This window comes from Gorilla gorilla, chromosome 20, assembly GCF_029281585.2.
Source record: "Gorilla gorilla gorilla isolate KB3781 chromosome 20, NHGRI_mGorGor1-v2.1_pri, whole genome shotgun sequence".
In the NCBI taxonomy this organism is placed as follows: domain Eukaryota; kingdom Metazoa; phylum Chordata; class Mammalia; order Primates; family Hominidae; genus Gorilla; species Gorilla gorilla.
The window spans coordinates 27,649,915-27,668,441 of NC_073244.2; the positions used below are offsets into that span (position 1 = coordinate 27,649,915).

Below are 18,527 nucleotides of genomic sequence, written 5' to 3' on the forward strand. Positions count from 1 at the left end.
AAATATACACAACTCATTATGATGTAAGTATAGCACTCAATAATGTATATGTTTGCGTTTGTGTCCTTAATTATATACTTTATCATCCAGAGAAGTATCATATATGCACTGGTGTTGTGGATCTTAGGCCATTCTCTGCCCTCAGAGTAGGAGAATACCTTAGAAAATATTTCTGTGTTAAAAATTATTGGATAATTTCAGTTATTCTTATAAGTCAGAATCAGTTCTCTTTACTCTCTCATTTCACCTTAATTCAAATAATAAATTCTGCCCATGGCCACTTGTTAAATATACGTGTGTCTGTGTGTATGTGTTTTTCAGGAGACATTGACATTTAGGGATGTGGCCATAGAATTCTCTCTGGAGGAGTGGGAATGCCTGAACCCTGCTCAGCAGAATTTATATATGAATGTGATGTTAGAGAACTACAAAAACCTGGTCTTCTTGGGTGAGAATAACTTTAATACACAATTCTTAATATGCCCTAAACGTTTTATGTCTCTTTTTTTGTAGAATTTTTTTGATAATTTGTGCTTTGTATAAATGAATTTCTGATCCCAGTTTTCAAGAAAATCTTGATGATTTGTCCGTGTGGAAAAGAATTTCTTCAACATGTTTCATCTTGATCTGAACTTTCCACATTCCTGAGCTGATGTGTATCTTTCACTCTAGATTAGTGATAATTCCAGAAATTTAGTGGCATAAAATATCACTGCCCATATCTTAAAATCTATTTGCCATCACCAATTTTTGATTCAGGTAGTAAAATTAAAAACCTACAAATTTAAAATATTTTCTAAATAGTTAGAGATGTCTCTCTTTAATCAGTATTTTCAGATTAATTTTATTTTATTTATTTATTTTTTTGAGATGGAATCTCACCCTGTCACCCATGCCGGAGTGCAATGGTGCGATCTCGGCTCACTGCAACCTCCACCCTGGGTTCAAGCGATTCTCCTGCCTCAGCCTCCCAAGTAGCTGGGATTACAGGTGCACACCTCCACGCCCAGCAAATTTTTGTATTAGTAGATACAATGTTTCACCATGTTGGCCAGGCTGGTCTCAAACTCCTGACCTCAGGAGATCCGCCCACCTCACCCTTCCAAAGTGCTGGGATTACAGGCGTGAGCCACTGCGCCTGGCTAAAACACTTTTCTTTTTTTTTGAGACGGAAGTTTGCTCTTGTTGCCTAGGCTGGAGTGCAATGGCACTATCTTGGCTCACTGCCACCTCCGCCTCCCGGGTCCAAGCAATTCTCCTCCTCAGCCTCTGGAGTAGCTGGGACTACAGGCACCTGCCATCATGCCCAGCTAATTTTGTATTTTTAGTAGAGATGGGGTTTCACCATGTTGGACAGGTTGGTCTCAAACTCCTGACCTCAGGTGATCTGTCCGTCTCGGCCTCCCAAAGTGCTGAGATAACAGGCATGAGCAACTGTGCCCAGCCTTTGGATTAATTTTCTAAAATATTCTATCACATCCTTTTTACTGAGCACAGTACTAGGTTAGTAATTAGAGAATATAGGCAAGATTCATGTTATTTATTTTTAATAAAGCAGGTGTTGCTGTCTCTAAGCAAGACCCAGTCACCTGTCTGGAGCAAGAAAAAGAGCCCTGGAATATGAAGAGACATGAGATGGTGGATGAACCCCCAGGTAGGTGAGAGTGAAAAAAAGCAGATGACACAGATGAGAGGTCCAAAGCTTAAAAAAAAAAATGTGCCAGTCCTTACAATGTGTTTTGGGAAGCTGTGTTATAAAGCATGTAGTTTCTGGGAGGCCTGAATATTTTCTTAAAATTTTTTCTTACACAGGGACATCTTCTGTCTTATGCTTTTAAATTCTCTAAGAATTCTACTTTTCCTTGGAGGATCTTCCTTCAAGTCTACAAGAGAGCCAAAGCATATTGTCATAGCATATAAAAGACTGTCATACCATATAATCTGACTGCTTTTTTATTGTTTTGGGGGGACACACAAATATCTGTATAATTTTGAAAAATTCTTTGTTAAATTATTTTTTAGTTCTCTTTTTGAATCCTGTCTGAAATATGTGAGAGTAGTGATTTCTGTTCCATTAGGGGTTTCTTGTTAATTTTTTTGCATATTCCATCCTGTTTGTATTGCTATAGTCTTAAAATATAGTTTGAAATTATAAATTATGATGTCCCTCTGCTTTGTTCTTTTTTCTCAAGAATGCTTTGGCTATTTGAAATTTATTACAATTTCTTGTAAATTTTAGAATTGTATTTTCCATTGTGAAAAAAATACCACTGGAATTATCATGGGGAGTTTATTAAATGTATATATTACTTTAGATAATATGGCATTTTAACAATATTCTTTTAATCCGAGACATGAATTTTTTTTTTTTTTTTTTTTTTTGAGACAGAATCTCACTCTGTCATCAGGCTGGAGTGCAGTGGCACAATCTTGGCTCACTGCAACCTCCACCTCCTGTGTTCAAGCGATTCTCCTGCTTCAGCCTTCTGAGTAGCTGGGACTACAGGCATGTGCCACCACACATAGCTAATTTTTTGTATTTTTAATAGAGTTGGGGTTTCACCATGCTGTTCAGACTGGTCTCAAACTCCTGACCTTGTGATCTGCCCACCTCGGCCTCCCAAAGTGCTGGGATTATGGGTGTAAGCCACTGTGCCTGGCCAACATGAAATATTTTAAAATTTATTTTTGTCTTCTCTAATTTTTTTCATTGATATATATTTCATTGTAAAGATTTTTTACCTTCTTCGTTATATTTGTTCTCAGAAATTTATTTTAATGCTATTATTAATAAGACTGTTTTCTTCCTCTATTGTATCAGATAGTTTTAAGTGTATGGAACCATAACTTTATGTTAATTTTATATTTTGTTAAGTTACTGACTGTATTTATTAGTTTAGACAAATTTTTCTTTTTTTCCTTTTTTTGAGACACAGTCTCACTGTGTTGCCTAGGCTGGAGTGCAATGGCATAATCTCAGCTCACTGCAACCTCTGCATCCTAGGTTCAAGCCATTCTCCTGTCTCAGCCTCCTAAGTAGTTGGGGCTACAGGCACCCGGCACCATGCCCAGCTAAATTTTTTTTTGCATTTTTAGTAAGATGGAATTTCACTCTGTTGGCCAGGCTGGTCTTGAACTCCTGACCTTGTGATTTGCCCCCCTCAGCCTCCCAAAATGCTGGGATTACAGGTGTGAACCACCGCGCCTGGCTGTTTAGACACATTTTAATGTACTGTTTATGGTTTTTTTATATATAAGATCATATGATCCACAAACAGCAACTTTTTACTTATTTCTCTTTAATTCCAATGGCTTTTAAAAAATGTTCTTGACTAATTCTTGTGCCACATACTTTCAGTGCTACGTTAAAATAGAAGCATTGACAATGGGCACAATATAGTTTTATATTGGTATCTGTGAATTTGAAGGAGCAAACAACTCCTTAGCTTTTATAAACAGGTTTCAGGAGGTAAAGATCTTTTTCTGTTGTGTCCCTAGGGTGATGGAATGCCCTCTGGGTTTGTAGTGAAGAGGGGTTGTAGCTTTGTCACAAGGCTGCTGGGTCTGCACTAGAGTCCACCTTTAGATGGCTTGTCACAAGGGCTTGGGTAATTGTAATTCCCATTTTATTTTTGGACAGATTGTATATATTCTTTAAGACTTTGATCTGTAGGGCAGATACTAGGGCAGATTTCTGCAGTTGGCTCCTTATATAATGGCCCTATCAGGATGTGAATGGGTTTGCCTTTCACTGAGTACCAGAGAGGATTTCTTCAGGTCACTGTGTGGGTTTCTATTTAGGAAAAACTGATCATGATCTGCGGCTCAGAGAGCTGGAACTGAGTCATTAAACTGCTTCAGGGACCACAGTAAAAGCCAAGGTCTGTAAACCTGTCTGCATGGCTGCAAATAGGTGTCTTCCTTCAGGTCTCTGGAAGGGCAGGACCTTTCCTAGACTGTAACTGGGAGGAGTTTGGGATGGTTACAGAGTTAACTTCAGAATTCTCTGTTGGACCAAGTTGGGTGGGCCATTTCTTGATCTGTAGCCAAAACCAAGGGTCCTGTAATTTCCCACACGAATAAGTGCCTGTCCTCTGAAAAAACACTCCTCAGTCTTGGGCTTTAGCAGAGTTTCACAACTCCCTCCCTGCATCTCAAAGCTCTCTTAAAGGCACTTACTTTGGAGATGGGATCTTGTTTATCATCTGGGCTGGTCTGGAAATCCAGGCCTGCAGCCGTTCTCCAACCTCAATGTACCATGTAGCTGCCATTAAAGATGTGAGCCATGATGGCTGGCTGTCTCATGAAGGCATTTTTTGTCAGGGATGACTGAATAATTTTTTTGCTGTGGTGAGGATAATCAAATAGAGCACCTTCTATTTTTTTATGTCACTGATGTTACTCTTTCTATACATTTTTACTTTCTATTTTCCATTTCAAACTTCTCTGTCGTTTTAGATTCAGACATTTAGGACAATATGCTAGAATTTACATGTTATGCCTGAAGTAAATTAGATAATTGGTAGGCACTCCATATTACTAAAATGGTTACTTATAAATTTAAGTTTGCTGCAGGTAAAAAGGAATTATAGGATTTCACCCACTTTCTTCAGCATATATCTAAATGATAACATAATTTCTTTCTTTTCTTTTCTTTTTTTTTTCTTTTCTTTTCTTTCTTTATGAGATGGAGTGTCAATCTGTCACCCAGGCTGGAGTGCAGTGGCATGATCTCAGCTCACTGCAACCTGCACCTCCCAGGTTATAGCTATTCTGCTGCCTCAGCCTCCTGAATAGCTGGGACTACAGGCGTGTGCCACCACATGTAGTTACTTTTTTGTATTTTTAGTAGAGATAGGGTTTCACCATATTGGCCAGGCTGGTCTTGAACTCCTGACCTTGTGATCCACCTGCCTCGGCCTCCCAAATTGCTGGGATTACAGGCGTGAGCCATTGTGCCCGGCCCAACATAATTTATTTCTAAATATTTGTTTTACATATCAGAGGCTGTAACCCTATTTTGCAAAATATACGTTTAAATTTAGCAATGTAATGCTATTCTTTGCTTCTAAAGTTGAATTACAGTGGTTTCAATTTTGTGTAAGAATAGCATATATTTAAAACGTAAAATTTATCATATTTTTTACATGCTTATTTAAAAAGTTTCTTATTAGACTATTCTATTTATAATTATACTGCATATTCTGTGAAATTTTACTGCCATACAGTGCATGCCAATGATTCAAAATACCTGCCTTCCCTGAGTACACAGTCAACTGTTGTAGTTATCTAGACAATTCTTTTTTAATGGTACTTTAATGTTGCATACCAGATTTTATGAGTAAACATGTCTCTTATTACGCAGTTTCTTATTAGCGGTTTTTCAGTATAGGTTTCTTAACATCAGCTTGTTGTGTTTTTTAGTTTTTCTTATATAATTTTAGCCAATTTGCAATTCTGTTTGTATACTTTAAGCCAGTGTGAGGTGTAATTAAGAGATAAGTCAGCCATACGTCTATCACGATCAGATTGTATATGTGTGTGTGTTTATCTATAAATATGACCCCAATATTGGTTATGACTTATCTCATATATATTCTTTCTTAGCTGATTTTCAGTGGCTGTTTTATCTTGTCTAAGTGAGTAGTCATGAAAATATTTTCATTATGTCTTATTTTCACCATGTTTCTAATGATGAATATATATATATATATATATTTTTTTTTTTTTTTTTTAGACAGAGTCTCGCCTTTTCGCCCAGGCTGGTGTGCAGGGGCACAATCTCGGCTCACGGCAACCTCCACCTCCCGGGTTCAAGTGATTCTCCTGCCTCAGCCTCCTGAGTTGCTGGGACTACAGGCATCTGCCACCATGCCCGGCTAATTTTTTGTATTTTTAGTAGAGACGGGATTTCACCGTGTTAGCCAGGATGGTCTCAATCTCCTGACCTCGTGATCCACCTGCCTTGGCCTCCCAAAGTTCTGGGATTACAGGCATGAGCCACTGCACCTGGTCTGAATATATATTTTCTTTGTGTGAGAAAAACATTTTTGTGATTTGAAGGATATTTTGAGAAGATTTATAATTCTGTATTTTTTTCTGTTTTTCCTTTAGAAAAATTAATTGTTGTAAAAACACATAACATAACACATAACACACAACACATAACACATAACGGTGGGTCATGCCTATAATCCCAGCACTTTGGGAGGCAGAGGCAGGCAGATCACTTAGGGTCAGGAGCTCCAGACCAGCCTGGCCAATATGGTGAAACCCTGTCTCTACTAAAAATACAAAATTAGCCAGACATGGTGGTGTATGCCTGTAATTTGAGCTATACAGGAGACTGAGGCAGGAGAGTCACTTAAACCCAGGAGACAGAGGTTGCAGTGAACCGAGATCATGCCACCACACTCCAGCCTGGGTGAGAGAGCGAGATTCCATCTCAAAAAAAAAAAAAAAAAAGAAAGAAAAAGAAACAATAAAAACACATAACATAAAATTTAGCATCTTAAATCTATTTAAGTGCACATTTCAGGGCCAGACATGGTGGTGGCTCACGTTTGTAATCCCTGGATTTTGGGAAGCCAACACAGAAGTATCATTTGAGCCCCAAAGTTTGAGACTAGCCTGGGCAACATATGGAGATTTCCTCTCTATAAAAATTTTTAAAAATATCTAGGCATAGTGTTGTGCCATGTGGACCCCGCTATATGGGAGATTTAGGGAGGATTACTTGAGCCTAGGAGTTTGAGGCTGAAGTGAGACATAATTGTGCCGCTGCACTTTAGCTTGGGTGACAAAGTGGACCCTGTCTTAAAAAGAAGCTATACATTTCAGGGATGTTAAATATAGTCACATTGTTATGCAAAAGACTTCTAGAAATTTTACATGTTGTGAAACTAAAACCCAATATCCATTTAAGTGACAAGATGCCATTTTACCCTGTCCCCAGTGCTTGACAAACACCCTTCTACTTTCTGTTTTTATGAGTGTGACTACTTAAGCTATCTCATATAAATAGAATTATATAGTATTCATCATTTTGTTTCTGGCTTATTTCAAGTGACATAATATTTTCAAAGTTTATCTTAAAATGTGACAAGATTTCTTTGATAATATTTGATTTAATTATGAAAACATTTGATCTTTGATTTCTGTGGTATTTCATTGAATATATATGTTACATTTTTGATGTGTTTATAAATTAAGAGACACCTGGGTTGCTTCTGCCTTTTGGCTTTTGTGAGTAAGGGTACAATAAACATGGATGTTCAAATATGTCGTCTAGGTCCTGTGTTGGATAGTTTGGATATAGCTTCGTAAGAGTGGGATTGCTGTATTTGATAATTCCATTGTTAATTATTTAAGAAGCATGTATAACATTTTTAAATAATGGCTGCTTCCTTCTTTTCTACCAACAATCAGCATAGGCTTTATTTTCATTGTATCATCAACAGATTTTGTGTTTTAAAAAACGTGTAGTATATTTTTAAACATATAGCATAGTGGCCATTGTAATGAGATTTTATTTATTTATTATTTTTTATTTTTTGAGATGGAGTCTTGCTGTTGTCATCCAGGCCTGCTGTTGTCACCCAGGCAATGGCACGATGGCTCACTGCAACCTCCGCCTCCTGGGGTCCATAAATTCTCCTGCCTCAGCCTCCTGAGTAGCTGAGGTTACAGGTGCCCGCCACCATGCCAGGCTAATTTTTATATTTTTAGTAGAGATGGGGCTTTCACAGTGTTGGCCAGGCTGGTCTTGAACTCCTGACCTCAGATGATCCACCTCGACCTGCCAAGGTGCTGGGATTACATGCGTGAGCCACCACGCCTGGCCTCATTTTTATTTTTATGAGTTTCTCTATAAATCATTAATTTTGCTTTTCTTTTCAAATGGTTTTTCCCATTTGAGTATCTTTTTTGATGAAAATTTAGTTCAATTATTTTTTCTTTCTTTGTTTTCTTTTTTTTTTTTTTTTTTGGGAGTCTCACTCTCTCACCCAGGCTGGAGTGCAATGGCGCAATCTCGGCTCACTGCAACCTCTGCCTCCTGGGTTCAAGCGATTCTCCTGCCTCAGCCTCCTGAGTAGCTGGGATTACAGGCGCCAAAATTACTCTTTGTCTTCCACCATGATTGTAAGTTTCCTGAGACCCTCACCGGAAGCAGATGCTGTTACATCCTTCTTGTACAGTCTGCTGAACTGTGAGCCAAATAAACCTTCTTTCTTTGTAAGTTACACACTCAGGTATTCCTCTATATGCAAAATAGTTAATACAGTTTATAATGCCTGTTTTCTGTTTTCTTACTGATATTTTATCTGAATTTTCTATTTATTATTGCAAATGATGTCTTGATCTCCACAATTATGTTGCTATGTATTTCTTCCTTCACCTTTGTCAACATTTGCTTTATATATTTTGGAGCCCTTATGTCATATGTATGTATACATATAAATAGATATGATAGTTACAGATTCCTGGTAAATTGACTCATTTGACCGTTATATAATATCGTGTTTGTCCTATGCTGTTACATACAAGCATATGTCCTATGCTATTATATACAAGCATATTATATACAATATAATTATTACCACCTCACCCAATTGTGGTTACTATTTGCATGGAATATAGATTTTTTCAGTTCTGTTACTTTCAACCTATTTGACTCAATGCTAAAATGCCTCTCTTATAGACAGCAAATTGTATACTTTTTAACTTAAGCTACTAAGGCATCTTATTTCTTTTTCTTTTTATAAATGTATGTATGTATGTATTTATGTATGTATTTTTATTTTTATTTTTTTGAGATGGCATCTCGCTCTGTCACACAGGCTGGAGAGCAATGGCATCGATCTCTGCTCACTGCAACCTCCACCTCTTGGATTCAAGCGATATTCCTTCCTCAGCCTCCCAAGTAGCTGGGAGTACAGGCATGCTGGCTAATTTTTGTATTTTTGGTAGAGACGGGTTTCACCATGTTGGTCAGGCTGGTCCCAATCTGACCTCGTGATCTGCCCGCCTTGGCCCCCCAAAGTGCTGGGATTACAGGCATGAGCTGCTGCGCCTGGCCAATGTATTTATTTTTGAGATAAAGTCTCACTCTGTCATCCAGGCTGTTTTGCAGTGGCATGATCACGACTCACTGCAACCTCAACCTCCCAAACTCAGATGATCTCATTTCAGTTTCTTGAGTAACTGGGTTGCAAATGTTTGCCATCCCAAACCGAGATAGTTTTTTGTACTTTTTTCTGTAGAGACAGTTTTTTGCCCTGTTGTCTAGGTTGGTCTCAAACTCCTGAGTTAAAGTGATCAGCTCCCTTGGCCTCCCAAAGTTCTGAGATTACATTATTTTTATTAAGTAATTTAACTAACTTATTTTTAAAATGACTGCTTAAAGATATAAAGTTACTATTACCAGTTTTATTGTTGTTCTTTTTTTAAGTTTAATTTAATTTAATTTTATGTTCCAGGATACATGTGCAGGATGTGCAGGTTTGTTACATAAGTAAATGTGTGCTGTGGTGGTTTGCTGCACCTATTAACCCCTCACCTCGGTGTTAAGCCCTGCACGCATTAGCTATTTATCCTGATTCTCTCCCTCCCCGTGACAGACCCCAGTGTGTGTTGTTTCCCTCCATATGTCCATGTGTTCTTATTGTTCAACTCCCACTTATAAGTGAGAACATATGGTGTTTGGTTTGCTGTTCTTGTAGTAGTTTGCTGAAAATAATGGCTTCCAGCTCCATCTCTGTCTTTGCAAAGTACATAATCTTGTTCCTTTTTATGGCTGCATATTAGTCTGTGGTGCATATGTACCACATTTTCTTTATCCAGTCTGTCATAGATGGGCATTTGGGTTGATGCCATGTCTTTGCTATTGTGAATGTTGCTGCAATGAAGATACACATCCATGTATCTTCATAATAGAATGATTTATATTCCTTTGGGTATATACCCAGTAATGGGATTGTTGGGTCCAATAGTATATCTGGTTCTAGGTCTTTGAGGAATCGCCATACTGGCTTTCACAATGGTTGAACTAATTTACATTCCCACCAAAAGTGTAACAGTATTTCTATTTCTCCATAGCCTCCCCACCATCTGTTATTTCTTGATTTTTTAATAATCACCTTTCTGACTGGTGTGAGATGGTGCCTCATTGTGGTTTTGATTTCCATTTCTTTAATGATCACTGATGTTGAGCTCCACATAAATGTCTTCTTTTGAGAAGTGTTTCTTCTTGTTCTTTGCTCACTTTTTTTTTTTTTTTTGAGACTGAGTTTTGCTCTTGTCGCCCAGGCTGGAATGCAGTGGCGCAAACTCAGCTCACTGCCACCTCCGCCTCCCAAGATCAAGCGATTCTTCTGCCTCAGCCTCCTGAGTAGCTGGCATTACAGGCATGTGCCACCATGCCTGGCTAATTTTTTGTATTTTTAGTAGAGGTGGGGTTTCTCCATGTTGGTCAGGGCTGGTCTCAAACTCCCACCTCGGCCTCCCAGAGTGCTGGGATTATAGCCGTGAGCCACTGTGCCCGGCCTTTGTTCACTTTTTAATGGGGTTGTTTAATTCTTGTAAATTTGTTTAAATTCTTTGTAGACTCTGGATATTAACCTTAGTCAGATGGATAGATTGCAAAAATGTTCTCCCATTCTGTAGATCATCTGTTCACTCTGATGATAATTTATTTTATTTATTTATTTATTTTCAGACAGAGTCCTGCTCTGTCACCCAGGCTGGAGTGCAGTGGCACGGTCTTGGCTCACTGCAACCTCCACCTCCCGGGTTCAAGCAATTCTCTGCCTCAGCTTCCAGAGTAGCTGGGATTACAGGCGCCTGCCACCATGCCCGGCTAATTTTTGTATTTTTAGTAGAGATGGGGTTTCACCATCTTAGCCAGGCTGGTCTTGAACTCCTGACCCCATCCTCATCTACCCCCTTTGGCTTCCCAAAGCACTGTGGTTACAGGCGTGAGCCACCACACCTGGTGATAATTACTTTTGCTGTGCAGTAGCTCTTTAATTAGATCCCATTTGTCAATGTTTGCTTTTGTTGCAATTGCTTTTGACGTTTTCATCATGAAATCTTTGCCCATGCCTATGTCCTGAGTGGTATTGCCTAGATTTTCTTCAGGGGTTCTTGTAGTTTTGGGTTTCACATTTAAGTCTTTAATTCATCTTGAGTTAATTTTTTATAGGCATAAGAAAGAGGTCCAATTTCAATTTTCTGCATATGGCTAGCCAGTTCTCCCAGCACCATTTATTAAAAGGGAATCCTTTTCCATTACTTGTTTTTGTCAGGGTTTTCAAGGATCAAATGGTTGTAGATATGCAATCTTATTTCTCAGTTCTCTATTCTATTCCATTGGTCTATATGTATGCTTTTATAACAGTACCAGGCAGCTTTGGTTACTACAGCTTTGTAGTATAGTTTGAAGTTGGATATCATGATGCCTCCAGCTTTGTTCTTTTTGCTTAGAATTCTCTTGACTAGGCCAGGCACAGTGGCTCACGCCTGTAATCTCAGCATTTTGGGAGGCCGAGGCGGGTGGATCACTTGAGGTCAGGAGTTTGAGAAAAGCCTGGCTAACATAGTGAAACCCTGTCTCTACTAAAAATACAAAAAATTAGCCTGGCATGGTGGCACATTCCTGTAATCCCAGCTACTTGGGAGGCTGAGGCAGGAGAATCGCTTGAACCTGGGAGGCGGAGGTTGCAATGAGCTGAGATCATGCCATTGCACTCCTGCCTGGGTGACAGAGCGAGACTCTGTCTCAAAAAACAAAAAGAATTATCTTGGCTAAATGGAGTCTTTTGGGTTTTCATATGAGTTTTAAATTTTTTTTTTTCTAATTCTGTGAAGAATGTTAGTGGTAGTTTAGTCAGAATAGCATGGAATCTATAAATTACTTTGAGCAGTATGGCCATTTTTACAATATTCTTTCTATCTTTTTTATTTGTTTGTGTCCTCTCTGATTTTCTTGGGCAGTGGTTTGTAGTTCTCCTTGAAGAGATCCTTCACTTCCCTTGTTAGATTTACTCCTTGGTACTTTGTTCTCTTTGTAGCAATTGTGAATGGGAGTTTATTCATGATTTCGCTCTCTGTTTGTTTATTGTTGGTGTATTGAAATGTTTGTGATTTTGGCACATTGATTTTGTATCCTGAGACTTTGCTGAAGTTGCTTATTAGATGAAGAAGCTTTTGGGCTGAGACAATGGGGCTTTCTAGATCTAGGATCATGTCATCTACAAACAGAGACAGTTTGACTTCCTATTTGAATATCACTTATTTATTTCTCTCGCCTGATTTCCCTGGCCAGAACTTCCAATACTATGTTAAATAGGAATGGTGGGAGAGGGCATCCTTGTCTAGTGCCAGTTTTCAAGGGGAATGCTTCCAGCTTTTGCCCTTTTATATTGGCTATGGGTTTGTCATAGATCTTATTATTTTGATGTATGTTTCATGAATACCTTGTTTATTGAGAGTTTTTAACATGAAGGGATGTTGAATTTGATCGAAGGCCTTTTCTGCATTTTTGAGATAATCATGTAGTTTTTGTCTTTAGATCTGTTTATGTGATGAATTACATCGATTTTTGTATGCTGAACCAGCCTTCCATCCCGGGAATAAAGCTGACTTGAATTACATCAATTTTTGTATGTTGAACCAGCCTTGCATCCTGGGAATAAAGCTTTTTGATGTGCTGCTGGATTCAGTTTGCCAGCATTTTATTGAGAATTTTTGCATTGATGTTTATCAGGAATATTGACTTGAAGGTTTGTGTGTGTGTGTGTGTGTGTGTGTGTTGTTGTTGTTGTTGTTGTTTTATTTTGTTATATCTCTGCCAGGTCTTGATATCAGGATGATGCTGGCCTCATAGAATGAGTTAAGGAGAGGCCCCTCCTTTTCCATCATTTGGAATAGTTTCAGAAGAAATGGTACCAGATCCTCTTTGTGCCTCTGGTAGAATTCAGCTATAAATTTATCTGATCCTGGACTTTTTTTGTTGGTAGGCTGTTCCTGCCTCAATTTCAGAACTTGTCATTGGTCTATGCAGGGATTCAACTTCTTCCTGGTTCAGTCTTGAAAGGATGGATGTGTCCAGGAATTTATCCATTTCTTCTAGATGTTCCAGTTTATGTGCACAGAGGTGTTTATAGTATTTTCCGAACATTGTTTTTATTTCTGTGGGGTCAGTGATGATAGCCCCTTTATCATTTTTTATTGTTTATTGCATTTTTCTCTCTTGTTTTATTAGTCTAGCTAGCAGTCTATTTTATTAATTTTGTCAAAAAAACAGCTCCTGGATTCATTGAGTTTTTTGAAGGGTTTTTTGGGTCTTTATGTCGTCACTTCCACTCTGAATCTGGTTATTTCTTGTCTTCTGCTAATTGAAATTTTGTTTGCTCTTGGTTTTCTCGTTCTTTTAGTTATGATGTTAGGGTGTCCATTTAAGATCTTTCTAGCTTTTTGATGTGAGTACTTAGTGCTATAAATTTCCCTCTTAACACTGCTTTTTAGCTGTGTTCCAGAGATTCTGGTACATTGTCTTTTTTTTTTTTTTTTTTGAGACGGAGTCTCGCTCTGACTCCCAGGCTGGAGTGTAGTGGTGTGATCTCGGCTCACTGCAACCTCCGCCTCCCAGGTTCAAGCAATTCTCCTGCCTCAGCCTCCCATGTAGCTGGGACTACAGGTGCCGGCCACCAAGCAAGGCTAATTTTTATATTTTTAGTGTAGACGGGGTTTCACCGTATTGGTCAGGCTGGTCTCAAACTCCCGACCTCAGGTGATCTGTCCGCCTCAGCCTCCCAAAGTGCTGGGATTACATGTGTGAGCCACCACGCCTGGCTACATTGTCTCTTCATTCTCATTGGTTTCAAATAATTTTTTGATTTCTGATTTAGTTGTATTATTTACCCAGTAATAAAGAGGAGCAAGTTGTTCATTCAGGAAATTCATTCAGGAGTAGGTTGTTCAGTTTCATTGTAGTTGTGGGATTTTGAGTAGCTGGGATTACAGGCGCCCACCACCACACCCAGCTAATTTTTTGTATTTTTAGTAGAGATGGGGTTTCACTATGTTGGTCAGGCTGGTCCCAAACTGTGTCATGACTCTTTATTCAGCTTGCCCTTCTGTGTCTTTCAGTTGAGGTATTCAGCCTATTACATTTAAGGTTAGTATTTTTTATGTGTGATTTTGATTCTGTCCAAGTGGTGCTAGCTGCTTATTTTGCAGAGTTGTTGATGTAGTTGTTTTATAGCATAATTGATCTTTGTACTTCAGTGTGTTTTTGCAATGGCTGGTAATGGTTTTTTCTTCTTAACCTTAGTGCTTCTTTCAGGAGCTCTAGCAAGGCAGGCCTGGTGGTGATGTGCTCCCTCAACATTTGCTTGTCTGAAAAGAATTTTATTTTTCTCCACTTATGCAGACTTACTATTGTTATTTTGTTAATTGTTTTATTTGCTTCTTGTATCTTTGTTCCTCATTTTCTCTTTTTCTGTCTTTGTGTCTTTGTTGTACTTATCTTGGTATGCTTTTACTTCTTTCTCATTTGTTTTGTGTACTTATGCAAATGTATTCTTGGGGTTACCTTGGGGATATATAAAACCTCTAAAAGATACAACAATGTATTTTAATCTGGTAAAAAATGAACTTCAGGACGGGTGTAGTGGCTCACACCTATATTCCCAGCACTTTGGGAGGCCGAGGCAGGCAGATCACAAAGTCGAGGTCGAGACCACCCTGGCCAATATGCTGAAACCCTATCTCTACTAAAAATACAAAAATTAGCTGGGCATGGTGGTGCACACCTGTAGTCCCAGCTGCTCGGGAGGCTGAGGCAAGAGAATCATTTGAACCCAGGAGGTGGATGTTGCCGTGAGCTAAGATTGCACCATCCAGCCTGGCGACAGAGTGAGTTTGAGACTCCATATCAAAAGAAAAAAAAAAAAAAAAGAACTTCAGTTGCATTCAAAAATTTTTTCTCATTATATCTGCCTTCAAATTTGTCATTGATGTTGCTAATTGTATATTTTATGTTGTATATTCACTAACAAATGTTTATAATGATTTCTATTCTTGTACCTTTCAAATTTTAGAGAATAATTAATATTTTTTGCACTATTATTGTAATGCTAAGAAACTCCATTTTTGTGTATGTGCATTTCTTTCCCAGAGAATAATGTCTTTGATATGATGTGTTGTTTTGTTGAATCATGTTATTTTCAGTAGCAGCAACGGTTTTCAGCACCTTTTATATGTAAGGCATATGAAAAGCCAATGTACTTTTTCAGTCTTTGGTTATTTTTAAAGGTTTTTTTTCTTTTTACTTGGAAGGACAGATATGCTGATGGTATTATTCTCACTTGATAGCTATTTTTTCAGGACTTTGACTATATCACACAGTTTCCTTCTGGCCTGCAAAGTTTTTGTTGACAGTTCACCGGCTATCTCATAAGACTATGCTTGTAAATGACATGTTTTTATCTTGCAGCTCCATTCTCTTCTTGTCTGTGACTTTCGAAATTGTGCTTATATATGTGTTTGTTATAAATATCTTTGTGTGTATCCTAGTGTGTTTGTTGAGCTTCTTCATTTTGACATTATTTTTTCTTTGAGAATTTTTTAGTTATATTTTCCTTTACAATTTCTGTTTTTTGGATATTTTAAATATTTTTGTTATTCTCATTTTTTCTGATTTTCTATAGTTGTCTGTGTCCTTATTTTACTCATTGAGTATTCAATTTATTTTAAATTTTTAAAATTAATGTATACATCTTTTTTATGGCTTCTTTCTGAAAATCTTATAATTTTGGTGGAACGATTTTGCCCTATTTTGTATTCATTGTAATCTTTGATTAATATTTGGACATTAAATATAGCTACCTGTCACATTGTTTATAATGTAGCTTTGTCCTGGCATAGTCTGAAAACAATTATCTTGGTTTGAGATCCTGTGAGACTCTCAAACATGTTCTTTGAATGTGTCTTGTCTAAAATTTTGTGTTTATTTTTTAGTTAAAGGAGTTTCTGTTTCGTCTTAATCAGCAATCATTTGCTGTATCTGTTCCCTGTCTGTGGTACTGCAGTCTCTCTGTTGCTGTAACATTTACCTTTGGTCTCAGCAGAAATAAACTGCAATTCCAAAATATACCACCATTTCTTTCAGCACTTTATGTTATGGGAGACCAGTTTCTGGAAAGGCCCCTAGAAGCAAGTAATATAGATATATGTGCCAGTGTTTTACTTGTTTATTAAAAAAGAAATGAAAAGTTAGCAATTTACTTTGAAAGGCACTATGTTGTATTGTTGAGTAGGAAGAACTGTGTTGGGTAAATGTAACAGACTTTTCTTTTTCTTCTGTGTCTTTGCATTCCTGTGTACTCACCTGTGTACTCACCTGGGGAACTTTACACACTTGTTTATAAATTGTCCTCAAATATATTTTGGTCAGTATATTTTTATTAGATTTATATGTCTATGAAGGATTTAGGGCCTATGGTATTTTATTATGGCATCTTGTTTATGTAGTTTGTATAATATAGGTTAGATTTGTAAAGTATGTTTATCAGAGTCTAGTAAGTTGAATAATTTGTTGTTTGTATTTCTTTCAGCTATGTGTTCTTATTTTACCGAAGACCTTTGGCCAGAGCAAGACATAAAAGATTCTTTTCAACAAGTAATACTGAGAAGATATGGCAAATGTGAACATGAGAATTTACAGTTAAGAAAAGGCTCCACAAGTGTAGATGAGTATAAGGTGCACAAAGAAGGTTATAATGAACTAAACCAGTGTTTGACAACTACCCAGAGAAAAATATTTCCATGTGATAAATATGTGAAAGTCTTTCATAAATTTTTAAATGCAAATAGACATAAGACAAGACATACTGGAAAGAAACCTTTCAAATGTAAAAAATGTGGCAAATCATTTTGCATGCTTTTACACCTAAGTCAGCATAAAAGAATTCATATTAGAGAGAATTCTTACCAATGTGAAGAATGTGGCAAAGCTTTTAAATGGTTCTCAACCCTTACTAGACACAAGAGAATTCATACTGGAGAGAAACCCTTCAAATGTGAAGAATGTGGCAAAGCTTTTAAGCAGTCCTCAACCCTTACTACACATAAGATAATTCATACTGGGGAGAAACCATATAGATGTGAAGAATGTGGCAAAGCCTTCAACCGGTCCTCACACCTTACTACACATAAGATAATTCATACTGGAGAGAAACCCTACAAATGTGAAGAATGTGGCAAAGCTTTTAACCAGTCTTCAACCCTTACTACACATAAGTTCACTCATGCTGGAGAGAAACCCTACAAATGTGAGGAATGTGACAAAGCTTTTAATCGATTCTCATACCTTACTAAACATAAGATAATTCATACTGGAGAAAAATCTTACAAATGTGAAGAATGTGGCAAAGGCTTTAATTGGTCCTCAACCCTTACTAAACATAAAAGAATTCATACTGGAGAGAAACCCTACAAATGTGAAGTGTGTGGCAAAGCTTTTAATGAGTCCTCAAACCTTACTACACATAAGATGATTCATACTGGAGAGAAACCCTACAAATGTGAAGAATGTGGCAAAGCTTTTAACCGGTCCCCACAACTTACTGCACATAAGATAATTCATACTGGAGAGAAACCTTACAAATGTGAAGAATGTGGCAAAGCTTTTAGCCAATCATCAATCCTTACTACACATAAGAGAATTCACACTGGAGAGAAACCCTACAAATGTGAAGAATGTGGCAAAGCTTTTAACCGATCCTCAAATCTTACTAAACATAAGATAATTCATACAGGAGAGAAATCTTACAAATGTGAAGAATGTGGTAAAGCCTTTAACCAATCCTCAACTCTTACTAAACATAGGAAAATTCATACTAGACAGAAACCCTACAACTGTGAAGAATGTGACAATACATTTAACCAGTCCTCAAACCTTATTAAACAAAATAATTCATACTGGAGAGAAACTCTACAAATGTCAAGAATGTGGGAAAGCCTTTAAGCAGTCCTCAACTCTTACTAAGCATTAAATATTGGCCGGGTGCAGTGGCTTACGCAAAATGCCTCCCAGCATTTTGGGAGGCTGAGGCGGGTGGATCACCAGGTCAAGAGATCGAGACCATCCTGGCCAACATGGTGAAACCCTGTCTCTACTAAAAATACGAAAATTATCTGGGTGTGGTGGCACGTGCCTGTATTCCCATCTACTCGGGAGGCTTAGGCAGGATAATCACTTGAACCTGGGAGGTGGAAGTTGCAGTGAGCCAAGATTGTACCACTGCACTCCAGTTTGGCAACAGAGTGCCAAAAAAAATTTATACTGTACAAAAACCCCACAAGTGTGAAAAACATGGCAAAGCCTTTAAGAAGCCCTCAATTCCTAACAGACATAAGATAATTTATACTGGAGAGAAACTCTACAAATCAGAAAGATGGGACTACTTTTGACAACGCCTCAAACTTTTCTAACCATAAAAGTAATTATACTGGTGAGAAAT

The 18,527-nt window shown here is 37.8% G+C and overlaps 1 protein-coding gene across 1 annotated transcript in view; it reads left to right on the forward strand.

Moving 5' to 3' along the window:
• The window catches only part of LOC115931567 (zinc finger protein 91-like), a 101,679-nt gene extending 83,477 nt beyond the window's left edge, over positions 1–18,202 (forward strand). The window contains 5 exon segments of the mRNA XM_063701186.1: positions 322–448; positions 871–990; positions 1,559–1,654; positions 16,620–17,970; positions 17,972–18,202. Of these exon segments, the coding sequence (XP_063557256.1) occupies positions 322–448; positions 871–990; positions 1,559–1,654; positions 16,620–17,970; positions 17,972–18,059 (1,782 nt within the window). The 3' untranslated portion in view covers positions 18,060–18,202.
• Positions 18,203–18,527: the final 325 nt, after the last annotated feature.